The 25,044-nt window shown below is 40.4% G+C and overlaps 3 protein-coding genes across 3 annotated transcripts; all 3 read right to left on the minus strand.

Moving 5' to 3' along the window:
* Positions 1-676: 676 nt before the first annotated feature.
* LOC118826441 (olfactory receptor 2AT4-like) lies at positions 677-1,639 on the minus strand. The gene has a single exon (XM_036597418.1). It carries the CDS (start codon positions 1,637-1,639, stop codon positions 677-679), a length of 963 nt encoding a protein of 320 aa, XP_036453311.1.
* Positions 1,640-4,579: 2,940 nt separating this feature from the next.
* On the minus strand, positions 4,580-5,533 carry LOC118826451 (olfactory receptor 2AT4-like). The gene has a single exon (XM_036597430.1). It carries the CDS (start codon positions 5,531-5,533, stop codon positions 4,580-4,582), a length of 954 nt encoding a protein of 317 aa, XP_036453323.1.
* Positions 5,534-20,699: 15,166 nt separating this feature from the next.
* On the minus strand, positions 20,700-21,653 carry LOC118826458 (olfactory receptor 2AT4-like). Its single transcript, XM_036597441.1, has one exon. It carries the CDS (start codon positions 21,651-21,653, stop codon positions 20,700-20,702), a length of 954 nt encoding a protein of 317 aa, XP_036453334.1.
* Positions 21,654-25,044: the final 3,391 nt, after the last annotated feature.

The raw sequence follows: 25,044 nt of genomic DNA on the forward strand, positions 1-25,044 counted from the left end.
ATTTAGACACAGCTGATTCTACACAGTCCATCTTCAAGAACATATTAAGCCCGAATAGATGTGTTAAAAATGGAAATATTGAAAAAAAGCAAAGTAACATCTATCCTCAAGTCACTGTGATCAATACACATCACTTGTGTTTCTGCTTCTTTAACAGTAGCCACTGCATCAAGCTCTGTTTCCATGAACAAATCTGTCAAATAGTCATATGCAAGGGTTGGGAAGCCCTTGTCAAATGACGTTTTGTGAAAATGAGTTCACTTATCCTCTACAGAGAAAAAAACTTTTGCACATTTTAACACACAATTACTCTGTAATTGCAGGAATTAGCACACTGGGAAAAAAATAAAACATAAAATGTGGCCTGTGAAAAAGTTATGGTTATTTATTTTTCAAAATCTTAAAGTCTTAAATAGAAAAGCACTAAAGAAAACTCACACAGAAATTCAACAAAATGTTGGACATGGGGTGTCCAAACTTTTGTACACGACTGTACATCTGTAAATTTTTTAAATACACAGGGAGGCAGACAACCTACATGAAAAGGGTGTATTTAATACCGAGTGTATAGAGGGGGGGCAGAATGGTGGTGCACTGGGTAGCACTGTCGCCTCACAGCATAAGCAAGATATATATATATATATATATAGTTGATTATATTCTCAAAGATTTAATTTTATACAGACATATCACAGCTTAATTTATTCCTTTGAAATTTGTTCATCAAAATCTTCTTCACCTCTTGTGTCCTCAAACAGTAGATTAGTGGGTTGATCATGGGAGGCAGCAAGCTATACAATGTGACAATAGCTATTTGTAAATCAGGATTTAAAGTAATGCCAATTTGGGCGCTCAAATAATAAAAACACCTGGGTATAAAGTACAGAGCAATTATGATGAGTTGAGAAGTACAAGTAGAGAAAGTCTTCAGTCGCCCACCAGCACTCGAGACTTTTAGGACTTCTACAATGATGCAGCAATAGGAGAAGACAATAATGGCAAGAGATCCCAGCAATACTAGCATGGCAAAAACAAAAGCTGGAAAACTATATGGAGTTCTGTCAGTGCACGCAAGTCGTGTAATTGAGACGTGGTCACAGTAGCAGTGCAAAATAGTGTTGGCTCCACAATAAGGGAGAGGGTAAGCTCGAATGGCCATCATTAGGGGGCAGGACTGAGCCACAACCCAGGCCACCAGGCTAAGAATGAATACATTTCTGTTTGTCATAACATTGTGATACTGAAGTGGGTAACAAACTGCTACATATCGGTCTATGGCCATTAGTGCCAGTATGTATGAATTGACTGTGCCAAAGTAATGCACTAAATACATCTGAATAAAACAACCTAAAAATGAAATGGTCCCAGCTTGGAACCAGTATCTGGCAATGATCTTTGGTAAAGTGCTTGTGCTGAACAGTACGTCAGAAATGACTAGACTTATAAAGAAATAATATACAGGTTTATGGAGACTTTTTTCTGTTGCAAACAAACAAAGAAATATTCCGTTCCCTGTCAAAGTGCACACATAAACAGAAAACATAACTGCTGATACAAGACCATAGTAGTTAGGGTGAAGTCCAGGAAAGCCAACAATGAAAAAGTCCTTCACAAAAGTCACGTTTCCCATCGACATCATGGGTTGACGTCCTTAAAATACAAACATTATACAGACTGTAATACTTTAACATTACGTGTAATTAATAAAATAAGTAAATAACAATGTGTTCCTTCCTTACCTAGATTGCAGAGTGCTGTGAATTGGCATAGCACATCAGGAACTGGTGTGCCCATGATCTGGGAACATTTATTTGTATTCTTCTGATACAGATCTCACATGACCAGGGCGTGAGGGGACCCAGTTAATTTTGTACAATAGCTCCAGAGACTTATGTATGAAGTAATAGGACTACAATTACTGGATGAGGAATTTCACCTTGTCTTTGGACCTCTTATATGACTAGCCAGTTAAAGTGTAGCTTTGCTCATAAATCTAGTTTTCAGTCCTCCTTCAACTCATCAGGACCTTTATGTATACATGTGTCTATGTTCTCTCGTTGAATTAAATGCTGGATGGTCATAACATTACGGGAAGAATAGAGATTAACAATCTTCAGTTTCTAGGCTGAGAGATGCTGGATGTTCTAAGAAGTTCCACTGCAGTGCTATAAGTTACTCAGTACTTAGGTAGTGAAGTACTGATACATCTGTACTTCTATACTTTGAGTTATTTTTTAAAAAGACTTTTACTTATACTTGATAATTTATTTTACCCAAGAACGTAGTAGTTTAGGTTTAGCCTACTCTATCCACCTCTGCTTATGTATGTGAGTACATGTCCCTATCAATACAAGCTGAGCTGCAGGGTCTAAAAGCTTTGCAAACTCACTTAACCTATTTAATGATATTATGCCTACAAATAGCCTATGTAAAATACATGAAACCACTCCTTAGGTTAGTTTATCATTTTGGAGACTTTAGGCCTACATTATCGAGTAGGAATGTTATTTATTGTAGCTGAAAAGGATGTTGTCATTGGACAGTGCCCCCTATCTAAATCCTGAACCCTCAAGTTTTGTTGCGATTAACAACAATACACTGTCACTGTTGGAACAAAACCTTGCCTCAGATTTTGTTATTTTTCATTTTTTAAACCAATTTGTAAACACCAGCTGCCTTTTACACTGTATGGAAGTTTCATGATGATTTTATTAATAAAAACATTTTTTTACATTGACTTACTAATGTACACACACACATTTTCTGAAACCGCTTAGCCTTCTGGGTCACGGGGAGTGCTGGAGCCTATCCCAGCAGTCACTGTGCGGAAGGGCTTACTAATGTAATATATTATTTAAACATTATTTAGTTCCCTGACTAATGTAAGTAAAGCTAGTCATTTATAGTTATTTTTATATTCTCTCAGCTCACATATTTATTTCTCACATTTTTCGGTTAACATTAACTGCTGGAAATAAAATATTCTTTGATTATAAAGTCTTTTACATAATGTCATGGCAACAACCTTAGCTAGGGACTCCTAATCTAAAAATGTCCTAAGCCTGAGGGTGAATCCAGAAATGAGGGTCATAAGGCTTGGCAGGGGTCATTAACTTGGCTTTGCCTTCATAAGGGAAAGCAAAACATTCATGCATATAGGGACTTCACCATTTCTTATACTTTTATAAAGTATTTCCATGTTGGGTAAAGTGAGTTTTGGTGCTTGTTGCCTTGTGATGTACATAAGACTGCAGGGTTTGTTGCAAGAAGGTTCAAATGTATTATGTATATAAACCATAGCTTTCCAGATAATACAAGATGTGTAAAATGTTGGACAGAGATATTAATATAATTATTATCATTGTAAATAATACTGATCTCCACACATTCCTCTTTTAACCATTTCATTTGCCAAGGTTATATGTTTTGGACCATTTTAAATTCACATCATTTAATTATGCACAGACAGAACACATTACATTTTGCCTCTTGAATGTAGGGAACTTGAATTACCAGAGTATAGTTTTTGTTCTTTTTTTTTTTTGTAGCTTCAGACCTGCAGGACCAGATTTAGATACAATTGATTCTACACAGTCCATCTTCAAGCACATATTAAGCCCAAATAGATGTGTTAAAAAATGGGAAAACTGAAATAAAGCAAAGTAACATCTATCCTCAAGTTACTGTGTTCAATGCATATTGCTTCTGTTTCTGCTTCTTTTACAGTAGCCACTGCATCAAGCTCTGTTTCCATATTTCTTAGTCAAATTATGAGCAAATCTGTCATACAGTCATATACAAGGGTTGGGAAGCCCTTGTCAAATGACGTTTTGTTGATTGTCTAAGTAAAAATGAGTTCACTTATCCTCTACAGAGAAAAAACTTTTGCACATTTTAACGCACAATTACTCTGTAATTGCTGGAATTAGCACACTGGGAAAAAAATAAATAATAATAATAAATCTTAAAGTCTTAAATAGAAACTCCGCACTAAAGAAAACTCACAGAGAAATTCAACAAAATGTTGGACATGGGGTGTCCAAACATTTGTACATGACTGTACATCTGTACATTTTTTAAATACACAGGGAGGCAGACAACCTACATGAAAAGGGTGCATTTAATACCGAGTGTATAGAGGTGGGGGCAGCATGGTGGTGCATTGGATAGCACTGTCGCCTCACAGCAAGAAGGGCCTGGGTTCGATTCCCTGCCGGGTGACCAGTGTCCTTTCTGTGTGGAGTGTGCATTATCTCCGTGTGTCTGCATGGGTTTCCCAGTCCAAAGACATGCAGTCAGGCCAGTTGGACATGCTAAATTGCCCCTAGGTGTGAATGTATGTGTCTGTGTGTCTGCCCTGCGATGGACTGGCAACCGGTCCAGGGTGTATCCTGCCATCCGCCAAATGACTGCTGGGATAAGCTCCAGTTCCCCCCACGACCCAGAAGGATAAGCAGCTTAGAAAATGTGTGTGTGTGTGTGTGTGTGCGCGCAGAGGGTCAAAACTAGCTTTCATTATAAAATTAACAAATTAACAAAGCTGATTATCTACTCAAAGATTTACTTTTACACAGACATATCACAGCAAGCTCACTTGTTTCCTTTGAAATTTGTTTATCAAAATCTTCTTCACATCTTGTGTTCTCAAACAGTAGATTAGTGGGTTGATCACAGGAGGCAGCAAGCTATACAATGTGACAATAGCTATTTGCAAATCAGGATTAAAAGTGATGCCACTATAGGCGGCCGCATAGTTAAAACACCTGGGTATAAAGTATAGAGCAATTATGATGAGTTGAGAAGTACAAGTAGAGAAAGTCTTCAGTCGCCCACCAGCACTCGAGACTTTTAGGACTTCTACAATGATGCAGCAATAGGAGAAGACAATAATGGCAAGAGATCCCAGCAATACTAGCATGGCAAAAACAAAAGCTGGAAAACTATATGGAGTTCTGTCAGTGCACGCAAGTCGTGTAATTGAGACGTGGTCACAGTAGCAGTGCAAAATGGTGTTGGCTCCACAATAAGGGAGTGGGTAAGCTCGAATGGCTATCATTAAGGCGCTGGGATGAGCCATAACCCAGGCCACCAGGCTCAGAATGAATACATTTCTGTTTGTCATAACATTGTGATACTGAAATGGGTAACAAACTGCTACATATCGGTCTATGGCCATTAGTGCCAGTATGTATGAATTGACTGTGCCAAAGTAATGCACTAAATACATCTGAATAAAACAACCTAAAAATGAAATGGTCCCAGCTTGGAACCAGTATCTGGCAATGATCTTTGGTAAAGTGCTTGTGCTGAACAGTACGTCAGAAATGACTAGACTTATAAAGAAATAATATACAGGTTTATGGAGACTTTTTTCTGTTGCAAACAAACAAAGAAATATTCCGTTCCCTGTCAAAGTGCACAAATAAACAGAAAACATAGCTGCTGATACAAGGCCATAGTAGTTAGGGTGAAGTCCAGGAAAGCCAACAATGAAAAAGTCCTTTACATATGTTACGTTTCCCATCGACATCATGGGTTGACGTTCTTAAAATGCAAAAATAAAATGAACACTACAAATATTATGGACTATGATGGACACTCTGTGCGTTGTGATAGGTAATATATTATTATTTTAGATTGTCTCTCCATTACTTATAAATTGTAATATTAACATTACATGTAATTCATGTAATAAATAACAAAACAAATGACAATGTGTTCCCTCCTTACCCAGATTACAGAGTGCTGTGAACTGGCATAGCACATCAGGAACTGGTGTGTTTATGCATTTGGAAAATGTATTTATAATTTTCAGATACAGATCTCACATGACCAGGACGTGAGGGGACTCAAGTAATTTTATACAGTAGCTCCAGAGACTTATGTAACGACTAATAGGACTACAGTTACTGGATGAGAAATTTCACCTTGTCCATGGACCTCTTATGTGAATAGCCAGTTAGAGTTTTGGCTTTGCTCATGAACCTATTTTTCAATCCTGCTTCAAATCATTAGGACATCTGTGTATACATTTGTCTATGTTCTGTAGTTGGATTCAATGCTGACTGGTCAAAATATTTAAGGGAACAATTTTTGTAGCTCTGTTAGTTTCCACATTATTAAACAAGCTTAGGACCTTTATGCATGAAGCATCTTCTCATTGGCTTCTATTATAATTGTGTTTCAAGTCAACAGGTTTTCTGTTCTTTTACTATAAACAGAGAAATTTGAAATTATTGTCCATATTGACCATACACCGCAGATGTGGTAGAAAAACTGCAAAACACTGGAGTGTTCCATTAAGGTACAGTGCTGGTCTTATTTTGATGCATTGCATCCTATGTCCCCTGAAATCATTTCTACCCTGAAGATAAGTGGCAAACCTGGAGCTATTTCCTAAAGCCCTGATGTTGTTGCTTACAAAGTGACCAATAATTGTAAATAGTGGTCATGATTAATTTTTTTTTAAAACTCTATCAAAAGCAAACAGCTGTAATGTAATATAATGACCATGATATTATGGTAAAGATGCCATGATATGGTAATTAGTTATGTTCTCTGAATCAAAAGGCCTCAGTTTGATGACAGACACTCTATCAGCTCCTCCATAATGTTTCTACTTTTGTAATAGTACTTCAACAAAACCACAATAGGTGAATTCTATCATGACATCTAAATATTGCATAATTTCATTAGGAAACTGAGTAGAGTGACATATGATTGGCCTAATACAAAATAAAAGGATATTCATTGATAGAGGACTGGACACCAGAATTGGTTTCTCAGTTTAGCCAGATAACTTAAGCCCAAATTCAGAATTGTCCAATAGGAAAAGAACAAAGGAAAATTCATATTGCGCACTCTTCTTTTTCTGGCTTAAGCTGTCTGGCTAACTGAGAAATTCAGATTTGTGAAATATATTGTTCATAAATAAACAATCCAAAATCAGAATACATTAAAATAAGACATGCAAATTCTCTACTGGTTCAATATAATCATTATGCCTGTTCTATTTGAGCTCTGCAAAAAATGTAATATTTACAGAGTTTATATGAGGTATGTTATTAGCCAATTGGTTAGGACTTCAGGAGCAGAATGGAAGGCCTAATGTGTCAGATTAACAACTAACATAATTAGGAAGTGGAATCAAACACTAATAATGTGTTTATTTCTAAAAATCCAGGCCTTCTGGATCCTCTCACAGATGCAGAAATGAGCGTTATCAGAAAGGTGTTTTATACCTATTTATGGTAAAATGAAGGCCTTATTCTGGTTTGCCACATGTACTAAATAAATGGGTTCATATAATGTTGTTCAGTTTTGTGTTTAATTCTGTTTAGTATTCATTACGTATTGGATTGTCACTGTGTTATGCTGTTGAAGTAAGAATTCCATTGCAGTTTGTGCAAATGATAACAAAGAGCTTTGACTTCTGACTTAGCTTTGATTTGATGGACAACATAAGACCCTGATTGGCGTCTGATTGGTGCAAATATCCCCTTTTCACATGATTTCACAAGTAATCTAATGTGTACAATGTAGAAATATATTGTCATTTCATTTTTAACTGTACATAAGGAATATTTTGTTTCTACACAATGCAAAAACATCCTGAATGGATAAAAAGCTGAAATTTATGTCCTTTGTGCCCTTTATTTCCACATAAATCTTGCATGTATAGTAGACATATGCACATTTTAACTTACAAACTGAAGAAATGTTGATCTGGCTAAAGCACCTGGCACTCTATTAGTGGCTGCTGTGTCTGATCCAATGTTAATGCATTGCCAGTTCACTGCTAAGAATGATCCACCACCCAAACAATATCTGCTCAGTGGTGGGTCTTGACCATTGTAGAACAAGGTAAAGGGGGACTAATATTATTCAGAGAATCATGGATTACAACTAATTCTGTTTACTTTACAGGACCAGATTTAAAAACAGTTAATCATGTTTATCAAATGAGTTTCATGTTTTGATGACTTTAAGCTCTCAACAGTACAAGGACAACATATTTACTGTTTCCAGTAATTTTATTGTTTTTCTTTTTTTTCATGTGCTTATTCTAATTTTGGTGCATCCAACATGAAAAAAAAATCTTATTTTTTGCCATTTTTATTTTTTTTGACATGATTTTAAGACCAGCAGCTGCCCTTTACATTGTATAAAAATGTCATGGCAAATGGGCCAATAGAAATGCTCCAAAACAGCTTGGAATAAAAACTGAAAGGGTTCCTCTGTGGTGAGATGCAATGGTGACCCAGGGGGAGAAGAAGTGGACGTCGTTGAAAAAGAGGTGCAGCTGAGCTCAGCTGAGCTGTTGCAGAGGAGAAACCTGAGAAGAAAAATTATTTGGAAGTATGGTGAAGCATCGGATGTGGGACGATGAGAGATGGAGCCAGCAAGCAGGATCGCTGAGGCAGATCAACAAGATAAGATGTGAGATGGAGGAGAGCTGCTGTGGTAAAATCTGAAAACCGTAGCTAATGGGGGTTGACATTTAGGAATGGAGAATGCTAAAAGGACAATGGTGACCAGTCCCACACTTTGTGAGTGGCAAAGTTTATGGGATCACTTATCAGGAGGGACTGTTTGATGCTTGAGAATGTAATGATGTAGTTCCAGATTCTGGTAGCACCAGTAAGAGTGGGTGGAGGCAATCTGTAGCTGAAAGCTGGGCTGAATGATGGCTTGCCTATGTGATGATGCCTATTGGCCAAAGAGACCATCATATCCACTGTTTTTGGGTGGAAGCATAATGTGCCAGTCTACCCTTCAGTTGTGCCAGAGGTCATGAATCATGTTCACAGCATCACAGTGTGTAGGTGTATGATTACTTCTGAGTAGTACAACTCCTCTTCAGCCCTAGTTGGAGGTGCACCTCCAGGGGCTGAAAATGTGCAGTGATGCATTTTGTCTAGAAGGGAAGTCAAATGGGTCAAATGATGTCCCAGTAGATGGGAGAGAGGACAAGCTTAGGAAACTACAAAACAGTACACACATGGATTGAGGCACTCCAGATAGTGAGGTTCACTGGTTTCAATAATGAGAAGACACAAGAGGGTTAGGGCATGGAGAAGGTGTAAGTTCTTGTCTTGAGGTTCTGCAGATTGAGGTTACAGGAGATGTAGAGCATCAGGCCATGGCAGGTGGAATTCAAAGGTGCAAATTGGGCAGATTTATGGAGCCAGTGGAGGGGTATTGCAAACAGCTTGGATGCTCCATGGGTGCAGGAATGAGGAAGTGATGAGTCAAGCACTAGGGGTAGGGCAGCCAGGGACAAAGGGTGGTGGCGTCATGTGAGAAATGATAGAGCCATCCCAGAGGTGGAACAAGAGAAGGTTCCATGAGTGTGGACCAGAGAGGACTGGAAGATGCATGGAGAGTCGCGTGGATAGGATGGCAGGGTAGAGACAGCGTTGAAGATGCGGTAAGTGATGAGGGATGAAAAGGGTAATGAGCGAAGGATGAGGATGAAGGGGTAAATGAGAGAGAGAGAGGATGGGATGTAAAGAGAGGGTGTAGAGAGAGAAAAGAAGTGGAGATGAAGGCGGAGATGAAGGCAGAGGGAAGGGAGTGTTGAGGGATAAAGGAAGACAGAAGTGAGATGGAAAGGGAGGACTGGGGATGAAGAAGGGTGCTACAAAGGAGTTGACTATAGGAAAAGATAAGATCAGTAGGTCGAGCAGTCATGCAGTGAGGCAACAGTAAAAACATAATGTAATATGCAATGGATCATAGAATACAAAATATCTGAAGGAGTTAAGTCATCAAGATCAATTAATGCTAACAACAGTACACTGGCAGTGAACACTACAGACAAAAGAACTGATTAAGCAATTTTTGCCAAGAGCTTGGCATGCAGCGAGATTAAAACTAGTGATTTAGGTAAGTTCACAACATACAACAGATAAACTGACATGGCAAACTAGTAAGCAAAAGGCTTAACATAAGAAGGCAGTGCATCCTATTAAATAGATGTGAGGCATGGTATGGGACAGACTGGAATTTCAGCTATATGCTAGCGAGTACAGCGGTAGATTAAAATGAGGAAAGAGGCAAAAAAGAAAGCAACATGATGGAGGAAAAAGAACAACAGTGGAGAAATGGTGGCCTATGTCACTTGGAATAGCTGTTGATGAGGTCATGTCATGTAGAAATGCGCATTGATACGGTGATGTCATTGCGTAGGGTGTGCATCAACACAGTGGTGGCCTCACATGGTTTACATGCCTGCATGGTTGAGCAATGGCTGCAGAGAGCAAGCCTTGGTTACCTCTCGTGGAGCTGAGACAAAGTGGAATGATTCAGTCCAGGTGAAGCGATTTATCCCACAAAATGCGCTGGTGGTTTGTGTTTGGTCGCAGTTAGGTCAGGGGTGCCGGGAGGACGAGGCTTGCAGGTGTGAGGGAAAGAGTGGAGTTGCATGAGTCATGTGAGCTGCCAAGGTGTAGCTGAGGAAGTTGGCCGGGCGGGCAGATCCTATCGAGGCTACACTACCCAGAGCAGCAGGTACAATGAAAACAGATTTCAGCTGGATGCTGGCTGGGCTGTGTCAGCTGAAGGAGCAAGCAGAAGGCTGAGGAGAATTCAGGAGAGAAGAGTCGAGGTCTGTGGCAGAAGGGATCGTAGCAGTACTAGCATCTCATGACTATGAAAATTTCGTCAATTATATTAAATTACGTTCTATTTATAGCTAAGCTAATTTAGCAACTTCAGCCTTTTTGAGTGCTGTTGCTACAAAGTTCATGGATAATCCAAGGTAAATTAAGCTCACTATAAATGTCAAAATAAGATTTTTTTACAAATTCATATTACAGAAACAAATCTTATCTTAATATAGAAGTAATATAGAAATTACAGCATTATGTATACAGAAGTAATATAGAAATCTTACAGCACATTATCTCAAGCCAGGAAATCATAACCTATGCAACTGAAATTAGTAATCAACTGTTATGTCTGTTACCAAGCAACTGATGATCTGTGCACAGCTGAAACATACACGTAATCAAAATAATGTTAAAGTTGTAAGTTACAGGTAAAAAGGTAAAAACAAACGTAAAGTGCAGTAAGAGATTATTAATATTAGTTTCAGCTTCCATTTCTCAAACACTTCAACCGGTCACGCTAATGTTATCCTTTCTAATAAACAGACAAACCATCACCATCACTGCCATATTTAATCTGATGAGTGTTTATCAACATTAACACATAAGAGGGGATGGTGGAGATCATGACTGCAGTGTCTCAATTGAACCATTTTGCAACATTAATAAATGTAATGTCATCATACTAGTAATGATGTCATGCATTCTCCAAGTGCCTTGCTGAATTCGGACTCGATCTCCCAGAATCCTTTGGGAGATCACATAACTTCAAAACAGCCATCAAACAACGAGTGTTATCCGGACTCAAACTCCCAGAACTCTCCGAGAGGTCACCTGACTCAACACATGACTGAGCGCTCCTATCCGTGCTCTCGCTCTCCCGAATACTTACTAATGTCACCCGTGTTATTGATCGTATCATTCGTACCCCTATCCTCTTCCATTAGTCAACAACTCAAGGGAGCCAGATATTTCGCCAAATTAGACCTTAGGAGTGCATATTACTTGATTAGCATCAAGGAAAGGGACGAGTAGAAGACTGCGTTTGTGACCACTAGGGGCACTACGAATATTTGGTGATGCCTTTTGGGCTCTCTATCGCCCTCTCTGTCTTTCAAGCATTCATCAATGAGGTCCTTAGGGACATGTTAGGTAAATATGTTATCGCATACTTGGACGACATCCTGGTATACTCGCCTGATAAAAACACACATGTAGAACATGTTCGGTCAGTCTTGAAACGATTGCTGGATAACAATTTGTCTTTGAAGGGAGAAAAATGTGAATTTCATCTCAAATCTGTTTCCTTTTTAGGGTATGTTTTAGCGCACAAGGAGTCATTATGGATGACAAAAAGGTAAATGCAGTTCTTTAGTGGCCCACTCCGTCCTCCGTGAAAGAATTGCAGAGGTTTCTAGGGTTTGCTAATTTCTACCGTTGGTTCATTCAAAATTTTAGCACTATAGCAGCACCTCTTACTACTTCCTCTTCCTACTCAAAGGTGGTCCCAAGAAGTTACAGTGGACAGAACAAGCAGAGGTCACATTTCAGACCTTAAAGGAAGCTTTTACAGATGCCCCTATTCTCAAACACCCAGATCCATCTGAACCCTTCACAGTAGAAGTAGATGCCTCTGAGACAGGGATAGGGGCTGTATTGTCTCAGCGCACAGGGAATCCTCCTAAATTACATCCAGTAGCTTTTTTTCACATAAACTCTTGCCTGCCAAATGAAATTACAGGATAGGAGAAAGGGAGTTACTGGCTGTAAAACTAGCCTTAGAAGAATGTCAACATTGGCTTGAGGGGGCAAATCATCCCTCTTTGGTGCTGACAGATCACAAAAATTTAGAATATATACGTAATGCTAGACGTATGAATGCACGCCAAGCCCGGTGGTCCCTGTTTTTCTCCCGTTTTCATTTTAACATTACCTACAGACCAGGCTCTAGAAACACTAAAGCAGACGCTCTCTCTCATATTTATCAAGATGACCAGACAGTTCCCGAACCAGCTACCTGCATTCTTCCTGAGGTGTGTCAATCTCGTCCATTAGATGGGAAATAGATTAAGCCATTAATAGGGAGTTAGCCAACGTAGCCATTCCCAGCCACTGCCCTCCTGACAACCTATGTACCCAGTTCTTTCTGCACACAGCTTATTACTTGGGCCCATTCATTTATCACCTCTGGCCACCCAGGAGAGACCAGGACATGCCAGTTGTTATCACACAAATATTGGTGGGAGTCTATGCAGAAGGACGTACATACTTTTGTAGTTTCCTGCTCTACATGCTCACAATGTAAGACATCCAAATCCTTGCCAGCTGGCAAATTAGTCCCCTTACCAGTACCTGATTGACCTTGGTCACATCTGGCCATAGACTTTGTAACAGACTTACCAGAATCACAAGGCTACACTACCATACTCACTATTATTGATCGTTTTTCTAGAGGTGTCTGATTTGTACCATTCGCGTCTATTCCTAGTGCATTCCAGACAGCAGAAGCCATGTTCAGTTATGTTTTTTGTTTGTTCGGGATACCTGAGGACATTGTGTCAGACCGGGGACCACAGTTTACCTCTCAGGTTTGGTCTACTTTCTTTGAGAGTATTGAAGTATCAATTAGCCTCGCCTCAGGGTATCATCCTCAAGCTAATGGCCAGTGTGAGGATGAATCAGGAACTGGGTAAATTCCTACGTATCTTTTGTCTCGAGAATCCCTCAGACTGGTCCCGATATGGACCAGTTTCCTCTGATGTTTGGACCGGGGCTTCCTCTGATGTTCCAGCCGTCGATTCCTGGAAGCGAAGAAGTGAACAAGTGTGGGAGCAGACACATCAGAGAACTGAACAGGTACTGCGACAGAACAAGGAACAAGCTGACCGTCACAGGAATGAGACTCCGGGCTACCAGAAGTTTCTACCCAAATACATAGGTCCTTTCAAAGTAGTTAAAAGAATCAATGAGGTCACTTATAGGTTAGACTTAGCCCCCTCTATATATATGTTTCACGTTTGTTTCATTTATCTTTGCTTAAACCTGCTGTTGCAGGGCCTTTGGACGAGGCTTCTCCGGACGTCACGCCACCCCCGCTGGACGTGATAGAAGGGGAACCAGTTTACGCTGTCCGTAGGCTGCTGGACACCCGGAGATGAAGGAGGCTTCTTCAGTACCTGGTAGACTGGGAGGGATATGGCCCAGAGGAACAGTGCTGGGTACCTGCAAGGGACATCCAGGATCCTGCCTTCGTAGAGGTCAAACTTCCGGCGCCGCGCGAGTGGCAGCCTGTTACAGCAGCTCTTGCTCACCGTGAGCTTTTTTCTCTTATTTTCCTTTCTTTTATAGTACTTTGTAAACCTGTGTACTTTTCACACTGTCTGTACACCATGGACATTAAACTTGTGAAGTTTGCGCTTCTTTTTATGTTGTTTTTCTCGTGCATTTCACACGCGAGAGCGGATCCAGCGTGCTCCCGGCGGGATCTCTTTGTTTACACCAGGGATCAGCTGATAGCGCTGAGTGGCACAGCGGCGCTCCCGGGGGAGCGACCCCAGATCCCCCGCGAGCTGAGGAGGAAGAGGCGGGGGCTCAGCGCCGTGCGAGAAGACGCTACAAACCAGTCCTTCCCTCTGTCATCATGGGGAACGTGAGATCTCTTCCAAATAAGATAGATGAGTTAGCGGCGCTGACCCGGCACGAGAGGGAATTCCGTGAGTGTAGCGTCATGCTGTTTACGGAGACCTGGCTAACTACGCTAACTCCGGATACACTCGTCTCTCTGGATGGCTTTCACCTCGTACGGGCGGACAGGACAGCGGAGAGCGGTAAGAGGAAAGGAGGAGGACTGGCAGTATTTGTGAATGATAGATGGTGTAATTCTGGACACATCTCTATTAAAGAGCAAATCTGCTGTAAGGACATTGAACTGTTAGCCGTTAGCATGAGGCCATACTATTTGCCACGTGAATTCTCGCATGCTATCGCGATAGCTGCGTACGTTCCTCCGTCTGCTAACGCTGATGCTGCCTGTGACGTCCTGCACTCAGCTGTGAGCAGGATTCTGACCCAGCACCCACAGGCCCTCCTCCTGATCTCTGGGGACTTTAACCATTCTTCTCCATCCTCAACACTGTCTACCTTCACCCAGTATGTCACCTGCCACACCAGAGACAATAAAATACTGGACTTGTTTTATGCCAATACAAAGGAGGCATATAACTCCCTACCCCTCCCTCCCCTCGGAAGATCAGATCACAACCTGGTTCATCTTCTGCCTGTGTACAAACCACTTGTACACAGAGAACCAACCATCACCCGCACAGTGAAGAAATGGACTGCAGAGTCTGAAGAGGCTTTGAAAGACTGTTTCAGCACAACACTGTGGGAGGAGATGTGTGATCCTTATGCGGAAGATATTGATGGCCTCACACACTTCATAACGGACTATGTCAACTTCTGTGTGGAGAATACCGTACCCACCAAGACCATTCGGTGTTTCTCCAACAACAAACCCTGGATTAATCCTGATATAAAGGCCCTCCTGAAAGAGAAGAAGAGGGCTTTTAAATCAGGTGACAAGGAGGAGATGAGATCTGTGCAGAGGGAGCTGAGAAGGAAGATCCGGGAGGGGAAAGCCAGCTACAGGAGAAAGATGGAGGCCCAGCTGCAGCAGAATAATGTCAGTGGAGTCTGGAATAGCCTCAAAACTATTTCTGGACTCAAGAAGCCCGACTCCCGGGCTGTGGGGGACCACAAGTGGGTGAATGAACTCAATCTATTGTTTAATAGGTTTGATCACTCGCCCGCTCCCCCCACCACAGGCACATCACTGCTGAATTCTCCCTGTCTGGCACTACCAGCATTTGGCCCTCCCCCCTCTCCTGCACCCACCCCCCTTCATCTCAACACACAGCCACCATCAGACGGCTCTCCTGCTGACATACATCCCAGCACTGTTCTCCCTTACTCCAGCCTCACATTCACATCATCCCAGGTGAGAAGTGAGCTCAGGAGGATGAAGATCAGGAAGGCTGCAGGTCCAGATGCCATCAGCTCAAGGCTTCTCAAGACCTGTGCGAACGAGCTGTGTGACGTGGTCGGGTACATCTTTAACCTCAGCTTGAGGTTAGGGAAAGTCCCACAGCTGTGGAAAACATCCTGTGTGGTGCCAGTGCCAAAGACCCCACACCCCAAAGACCTCAACAGCTATAGGCCGGTGGCGCTGACATCTCACCTGATGAAGACCCTGGAGAGACTGCTTCTTGTCCACCTGCGCCCCCTGGTGAGCTCTTCAATGGACCCACTGCAGTTTGCCTACCAACCTGGCATTGGAGTGGAGGATGCCATCATCCACCTCCTACACAGCTCTCTCTCTCACCTGGAGAATGCTGGGAGCACTGTGAGAATCATGTTTTTTGATTTCTCCAGTGCTTTCAATACCATCAAACCCACAATGCTGAAGGACAAGCTGGAGTGCATGGGCCTGGACCATCACCTCACCACCTGGATCCTGGACTACCTCACTAACCGACCGCAATATGTGAGGACCCAGGGTGAGTCGGACACGGTGGTCTGCAGCACGGGGGCTCCACAGGGAACTGTCCTCGCTCCCTTTCTCTTCACCCTCTACACTGCGGACTTCAAGTACAGCTCTGCCAGTTGTCACCTGCAAAAGTTCTCTGACGACTCTGCTATCGTCGGCCTCATCACAGACGGAGACGACAGGGAGTACAGAGAACTGACGCAGGACTTTGTGGAATGGTGCCAGAGGAACTGCCTGCAGATCAACGCAGGAAAAACCAAGGAGCTGGTGGTGGACTTCCGCAAGTCCAAACATTCTCCTCCAGTGCCTGTGAACATCCAGGGAATGGACATTGAGATTGTGAAGTCCTATAAGTACCTGGGTGTTCACCTCAACAACAAGCTGGATTGGACTGACAACACAGCTGCCCTCTACAGGAAAGGCCAGAGCAGGCTACATCTCCTGAGGAGACTCAGGTCCTTTGGCATGCAGGGGGCACTTCTCAGGACCTTCACTCGACGCTGTGGTGGCATCAGCCATTTTTTATGGAGTGGTGTGCTGGGGTAGCAGCATCTCCATTGCTGACAGGAAGAGACTGAATAAGATCATCAGGAAGTCCAACTCTGTCCTGGGATGTCCTCTTGACCCAGTGGAGGTGGTGGGGGACAGGAGAATGAGGACTAAACTAACAAACATGCTGAAGAACCTGTCCCACCCCATGCACCGCTCTCTGACAGCACTGAGCAGCTCCTTCAGTGCCCGGCTGCGGCACCCGCGGTGCGTGAAGGAGAGATACCGCAGGTCCTTCCTCCCAGCCGCTGTCAGACTCTATAACAGTCACGGCACTCAGTAGACAGTAGTTTACAATTACTTTCCATGTGCAAGAACTCTCAACATCACTGCCACAGCACTTTACTGTGTGCAATATCTCAATCCACCATGCATAGTATATTCACTGCGAATCACTGTCAATATGTTTACCACCATTATGTGCAATTATGTCAAGTGCAATATTTCTCCATTTATTACTGTTTATTTATTTGCTATTTTATTCACTGTGCAATACTCACTACAATACATACATTTCTACATTTCTAAATTTAAATTTAATACTTTGTATATTTTTCTTGTAATTTTTGTACATATACATATATCTTTATATTTTTATTATTTATTCTATTTTATATATTGTTTGTATATTTCCTGCTGCTCTGTCTTCTGTGCTGCTGTAACACCGCAAATTTCCCCGTTGTGGGATTAATAAAGGATTATCTTATCTTATCTGAATTTCACAGTCGTCACCCAGACAAGCCTGCTCCTCGTCCTAGGGGCTGCCCGAGAAAGGGTCTCTCCAGCTCACTCCCAGCTCGTCTGAGGGATCTGCGTAAGCAGAGCCCTTCTGCAGCGCCTCGGCAGCTCTGGGTATGCCCCTGTTCGGAAGTCCGGCGGTGGACGTGGTGGTCGTCCTGGTTGGTCTCGTTCCGAGGCTACCCAGGACTCTGTGGGGGGGCGTACTGTTACGCATTCTCCAAGTGGGAGATCACATGACTTTAAAACAGCCGACAAACAATAAGAGTTATCCGGACTCAAACTCCCAGAACTCAGGTCACCTGACTCATCACATGACTGAGCGCTCCTATCTGTGCTCTCGCTCTCCAGAATACTTACTAATGTCACCTGTGTTCTTGATCATATGACTAAACTAGTTTAGTATATAAGCCCAGGCTTTAGAATAGGGAAGTTGCAAGGTATTGCATCCATTCCTGTGACCTACTGAGCGTTTACTTCTTTGTATGTATATCGGGTATGACCTTTGCCTTTGTTCTTTGACTTTGCCTTTTTGCCTAGCCCTTCGGATTGTTTGCCTGATTTTGGATTTTGACCATGTTTTTGCCTTTCCCTTTAGGGACAGTTTGCCTTGTGCTATGTTTGTGATTTTGTCTCTGATCTGTTTTCTGGAATTCACCCATGCATGTTTTATGACGACGACCGTGGACTGTGAAGATCCCAGTAAAGCCTACTTTGTATTTTATCTCTGAAAGCATCTGAATCTGTTCGGCACGTTACAAATGAACTACGCTGCCTGTTACCATTGCCTAAAAACTATATAAACTGACAGTTAAAACAGAAGTTAGACAACCACCTGTGGGGTTGTCTGTAATACTGTTCACTTATCTGGAGTTTGGATAAGATTATGAACTTAAGAATGGTGATTCTGTAACAGTCACTGTCCTACATCAAGTCGTACATTTACATCAAATTATGTTTTGTTGGTAGCTGCATCTTTACTGCCTTGACACTGGTCACATCTCTAACCTTAGAGCTTTAGCATTTTATTCTAGATCCAGAAAAGAGAAGAATAGAGATTAACAATCTTCAGTTTCTAGGCTGAGAGATGCTGGATGTTCTAAGAAGTTCCACTGTAGTGTTATAAGTTACTTAGTACTTAGGTTGTGAAGTACTGATACATCTGTACTTCTACACTTCAAGTTATTTTTAAAAAAGACATTTTTACGTATACGTGATACTTTATTTTACCCAAAAACCTAGTAGTTTAGGTTTAGCCTACTCTACCCACCTCTGCCTATGTATGTGAGTACATGTCCCTATCAATACAAACTAAGCTGCAGGGTCTAAAAGCTTTGCAAACTCACTTAACCTATTTAATGATATTATGCCTACAAATAGCCTATGTAAAATTTATGAAACCACTCCTTAGGTTAGTTTATCATTTTGGAGATTTTAGGCCTACATTATCGAGTAGGAATGTTATTTATTGTAGCTAAAAAGGCTGTTTTCATCTGACACAGCCCCCTATCTAAATCCTGAACCCTCAAGTTTTGTTGCGATTAACAACAATACACTGTCACTGTTGGAACAAAACCTTGCCTCAGATTTTGTTATTTTTCAGTTTTTAAACTAAACTAGTAAATACCAGCTGCTTTTTACACTGTGTGAAAATGTTATGATGAATAGGTCAATAAAAACATTTTCTTTACATTGACTTACTAATGTAGACACACACACACACACACACACACACACACACACACACACACAGACACACACACATACACATAAACACACACACAAACATTTTCTGAAACCGCTTATCCTTCTGGGTCTCGGGGTTGCTGGAGTCTATCCCAGCAGTCAATGGGTGGAAGGCCTTACTAATGTAAGTATATTAACCTCCCTGACTAATGTAAATGAAGCTATTCATTTATAGTTATTTTTATATTATTTATACATTATTATATTATTTATATGTAGTCAGCTCACAAATTTATTTATAGCATTTTTGGTTAACATTAACTACTGGAAATAAAATATTCTTTGATTATGAAGTCTTTTACATAATGTCATGGCAACAACCTTAGTTAGGGACTCCTGAATCCAGAAATGAAGGTCAATGTCTTAGCAGGGGTCATTAACATGGAACACAGCTTTGCCTTCATAAGTTAGAGCAAAAAAATAAAAAAACAAACATATTTATGCATATGGGGACTTCACCATTTCTTATAAATTAATAAAGTTTTTTCATGTTGCGTAAAGTGAGTTTTGGTGCTTGATGCCTTGTGATGTACATAAGACTGCAGGGTCTGTTGCAAGAAGGCTCAAATGTATTAGGTATATAAGCCATAGCTGTTTAGATAATAAGAGATGTGTAAAATGTTGGACGGATATTAATATAATTATTATCATTGTAAATAATACTGATCTCCACATGTTCCTCTTTAACCCATTTCATTTGCAAATGTGATATGTTTTGGACCCATTTAAATTCACAACATTTAATTATGCAGAACACATTACATTTTGCCTCTTGAATGTAGGGCACTTGAATTACCAGAGTATATTTTTTGTTCTTTTCTCTTTTTTTGTAGCTTCAGACCTGAAGGACCAGATTTAGATACAGTTGAATCTACACAGTTCATCTTCACCACATATTAAGTCCAATTAGATTAGTGTTAAAAAATTGAAAGAAAAACAAAGTAACATATATCATCAAGTCATCCATCGCATCTGTTTCTGCTTCTTTAACAGTAGCCACTGCATCAAGCTCTGTTTCCATATTTCTTAGTCAAATTATAAACAAATCTGTCATACAGTCATATACAAGGGTTGGGCGGCCCTTGTCAAATGACATTTTGTTGACTGTCTAAGTGAAAATGAGTTCACTTATCCTCTACAGAGAAAAAAATAAATTGCAAATTTTAATGCACAATTACTGATTACTTCCTGAATTTAGCACACTGGGAAAAAAAAACAAAATGTGGAAAGATATGGTTATATATATTTTTTTAAATCTTAAAATCAGTTAATAAATAGATACTCTGCACTAAAGAAATCTCATGCAGAAAATCAACAAAATGTTGGACATTGGATGTGCTAACTTTGTGCATGACTGTACATTTTATAAATACACTGGGATGCAGACAACCTACAAGAAAAAGGTGCATTTAATACCAAGTGTAAAGATGGTCAAAACTAGCTTTCATTATAAAATTAACAAATTAACAAAGCTGATTATCTACTCAAAGATTTACTTTTACACAGACATATCACAGCAAGCTCACTTGATTCCATTGTAATTGCCTTATCAAAATCTTTTTCACCTCTTGTGTCCTCAAACAGTAGATAAGTGGGTTGATCACAGGAGGCAGCAAGCTATACAATGTGACAATAGCTATTTGCAAATCAGGATTAAAAGTGATGCCACTATAGGCGGCCGCATAGTTAAAACACCTGGGTATAAAGTATAGAGCAATTATGATGAGTTGAGAAGTACAAGTAGAGAAAGTCTTCAGTCGCCCACCAGCACTCGAGACTTTTAGGACTTCTACAATAATGCAGCAATAGGAGAAGACAATAATGGCAAGAGATCCCAGCAATACTAGCATGGCAAAAACAAAAGCTGGAAAACTATATGGAGTTCTGTCAGTGCACGCAAGTCGTGTAATTGAGACGTGGTCACAGTAGCAGTGCAAAATGGTGTTGGCTCCACAATAAGGGAGAGGGTAAGCTCGAATGGCCATCATAAGGGGACAGGAATGAGCTATAGTCCAGACCACCAGGCTCAGAATGAATACATTTCTGTTTGTCATAACATTGTGATACTGAAGTGGGTAACAAACTGCTACATATCGGTCTATGGCCATTAGTGCCAGTATGTGTGAAGTGACTGTGCCAAAGTAATGCACTAAATACATCTGAATAAAACAACCTAAAAATGAAATGGTCCCAGCTTGGAACCAGTATCTGGCAATGATCTTTGGTAAAGTGCTTGTGCTGAACAGTACGTCAGAAATGACTAGACTTATAAAGAAATAATATACAGGTTTATGGAGACTTTTTTCCGTTGCAAACAGACAAAGAAATATTCCGTTCCCTGTCAAAGTGCACACATAAACAGAAAACATAGCTGCTGATACAAGGCCACAGGAGTTAGGGTGAAGTCCAGGAAAGCCAACAATGAAAAAGTCCTTCACATATGTTACGTTTCCCATCGACATCATGGGTTGATGTCCTTAAATTGCAAAAATGAAATGAACACTACAAATATTATGTAATATAATGGACACTGTGCATTGTGATATGTAATATATTATTATTTTAGATTGTCTTTACATTACTTATGGATTGTAATATTAACATTACATGTAATCCATAAAATAAATAACAATATAAATGACAATGTGTTCCCTCCTTACCCAGATTACAGAGTGCTGTGAACTGGCATAGCACATCAGGAACTGGTGTGTTTATGCATTTGGAAATGGTATTTATAATTTTCAGATACAGATCTCACATGACCAGGACGTGAGGGGACTCAAGTAATTTTATACAGTAGCTCCAGAGACTTATGTAAGGACTAATAGGACTACAGTTACTGGATGAGAAATTTCACCTTGTCTATGGACCTCTTATGTGAATAGCTAGTTAAAGTTTTGGCTTTGCTCATGAACATATTTTTCAATCCTGCTTCAAATCATTAGGACATCTATGTATACATATGTCTATATTCTGTAGTTGAATTCAATGCTGAATAGTCAAAACATTTAAGGGAACAGTTTTTGTAGCTCTTTAGTTTCCACATTATTAAACAATCTTAGCACCTTTATGCATGAAGTCTTATTTTGATGCATTGCATCCTATGTCCCCTGAAATCATTTCCACCCTGAAGATAAGTGGCAAACCTGGAGCTATTTCCTAAAGCCCTGATGTTGTTGCTTACAATGTGACCAATAATTGTAAACAGTGGTCATGATTACATTTTTTTTTTAACTCTATCAAAAGCAAACAGCTGTAATGTAATATAATGACCATGATATTATGGTAACGATGCCATGATATGGTAATTATGTTCTCTGAATCAAAAGGCCTCAGTTTGATGACAGACACTCTATCAGCTCCTCCATAATGTTTCTACTTTTGTAATAGTACATCAACAAAACCACAATAGGTGAACTCTATCATGATATCTAATCATTGCATAATTTCATTAGGAAGCTGAGTAGAGTGACATATGATTGGCCTAATACAAAATAAAAGGATATTCATTGATAGAGGACTGGACACCAGAATTGGTTTCTCAGTTTAGCCAGATAACTTAAGCCCAAATTCAGGATTGCCCAATAAGAAAAGAACAGAGGGAAATTCATATTGGGCACTCTTCTTTTTCTGGCTTAAGCTGTCTGGCTAACTGAGAAATTCAGATTTGTGAAATATATTGTTCATAAATAAACAATCCAAAATCATAAAGAATACATTAAAATAAGACATGCAAATTCTCTACTGGTTCAATATAATCATTATGCCTGTTCTATTTGAGCTCTGCAAATATTGTAATATTTACCGAGTTTATATGAGGTATGTTATTAGCTGATTGGTTAGGACTTCAGGAGCAGAACGGAAGGCTAATGTGTCAGATTAACAACTAACATAATTAGGAAGTGGAATCAAACACTAATCATGTGTTTATTTCTAAAAATCCAGGCCTTCTGGATCCTCTCACAGATGCAGAAATGAGCGTTATCAGAAAGGTGTTTTATACCTTTCTTTTTAAAGAGTTGTGACATTTATGGTAAAATGAAGGCCTTATTCTGGTTTGCCACATGTACTTAATAAATGGGTTCATATAATGTTCAGTTTTGTGTTTAATTCTGTTTAGTATTCATTACGTATTGGATTGTCACTGCATTATGTTGTTGAAGTAAGAATTCCATTGCAGTTTGTGCAAATGATAAAGAGCTTTGACTTCTGACTTAGCTTTGATTTGATGGACAACATAAGACCCTGATTGGCTTCTGATTGGTGCAAATGTCCCCTTTTCACATGGTCTCACAAGTAATATAATTGTCAGTTCACTGCTAAGAATGATCCACCACCCAAACAATATCTGCTCAGTGGTGGGTCTTGACCATTGTAGAACAAGGTAAAGGGGGACTAATATTATTCAGAGAAACATGGATTATAACTACATCTGTTTACTTTACAGGACCAGATTTAAAAACAGTTAATCACATTTATCAAATGAGTTTCATGTTTTGATGACTTTAAGTTCTCAACAGTACAAGGACAACATATTTACTGTTTCCAGTAATTTTATTGTTTTTCTTTTTTACCATGTACTTATTCTAATTTTGGTGCATCCAACATGAAAAAAAAAATCTCATTTTTTGCCATTTTTATTTTTTTACATGATTTTAAGACCAGCAGCTGCCCTTTACATTGTATAAAAATGTCATGGCAAATGGGCCAATAGAAATGGTCCAAAACAGCTTGGAATAAAAACTGAAAGGGTTCCTGTGTGGTGAGATGCAGTGGTGACCCAGGGGAGAAGAAGTGGACGTGGTTGAAAAAGAGGTGCAGCTGAGCTTAGCTGAGCTGTTGCAGAGGAGAAACCTGAGAAGAAAAATTGTCTGGAAGTATGGTGAAGCATCGGATGTGGGATGATGAGCTGCTGTGGTAAAATCTGAAAGCCATAGCTAATGGGGGTTGACATTTAGGAATGGAGAATGCTAAAAGGACAATGGTGACCAGTCCCACACTTTGTGAGTGGCAAAGGTCATGGGATCACTGATCAGGAGGGACTGTATGATGCTTCAGAATGTAATGATGTAGTTTCAGATTCTGGTAGCACCAGTAAGAGTGGGTGGAGGCAATCTGTAGCTGAAAGCTGGGCTGAACGATGGCTTGCCTATGTGATGATGCCTATTGGCCAAAGAGACCATCATATTCACTGTTTTTGGGTGAAGACATAATGTGCCAGGGTGTGGTAGTATCTGGAGTTCCATGTGTTATCTGACTCTGCAGGTTTGGAATGTTTAAGTTAGGGGGCCCCTGGTCCAAAGGTCCAAGGGTCAAGGTCCCATAGGGAATGGACCTCTTTCTCTTCCTCTCCCTTCCTCTCTTAGTTCCAGATGGATGAGATCATTTTAAAAAGGACCATATGTTCTGTTTCCTTTTTCGACAACAATCACCCTATATAAGCAGTTGGATATACTGTTCTGGAGGGGACACTTCAGAATTGGCACAGATCCCCTCTCAGGTACTTTATGGTGCTTGATATGATACTGTTTTACTTTGTAATAAACATCTCATACAAGCAAGACGGTGTCTTCATCATCTTCACATCATCGCTATTTAATAAACAACACTGTCATTTAGTAGTGCCAGAGGTCATGAATCATGGCCACAGCATCGTAGTGTGTTTTTGTATGATTTAGTGATTTAGGTAAGTTCACAACATAAAACAGATAAACTGACATGGCAAACTAGTAAGCAAAAGGTGTAACATAAGAAGGTCATCCTATTAAATAGATGTGAGGCATGGTATGGGACAGACTAGAATTTCAGCTATATGCTAGAGAGTAGAGCGGTAGATAAACATGAGGAAAGAGGCAA

This window comes from Colossoma macropomum, unplaced genomic scaffold (genome assembly GCF_904425465.1).
Source record: "Colossoma macropomum unplaced genomic scaffold, Colossoma_macropomum, whole genome shotgun sequence".
NCBI classification, from domain to species: Eukaryota; Metazoa; Chordata; class Actinopteri; order Characiformes; family Serrasalmidae; genus Colossoma; species Colossoma macropomum.

Excerpts from the sequence above, each read along its gene's own strand:
- LOC118826441 (XM_036597418.1), bottom strand. The coding sequence starts at position 1,639 with ATGATGTCGATGGGAAACGTGACTTTTGTGAAGGACTTTTTCATTGTT.
- LOC118826451 (XM_036597430.1), bottom strand. The coding sequence starts at position 5,533 with ATGATGTCGATGGGAAACGTAACATATGTAAAGGACTTTTTCATTGTT.
- LOC118826458 (XM_036597441.1), bottom strand. The coding sequence starts at position 21,653 with ATGATGTCGATGGGAAACGTAACATATGTGAAGGACTTTTTCATTGTT.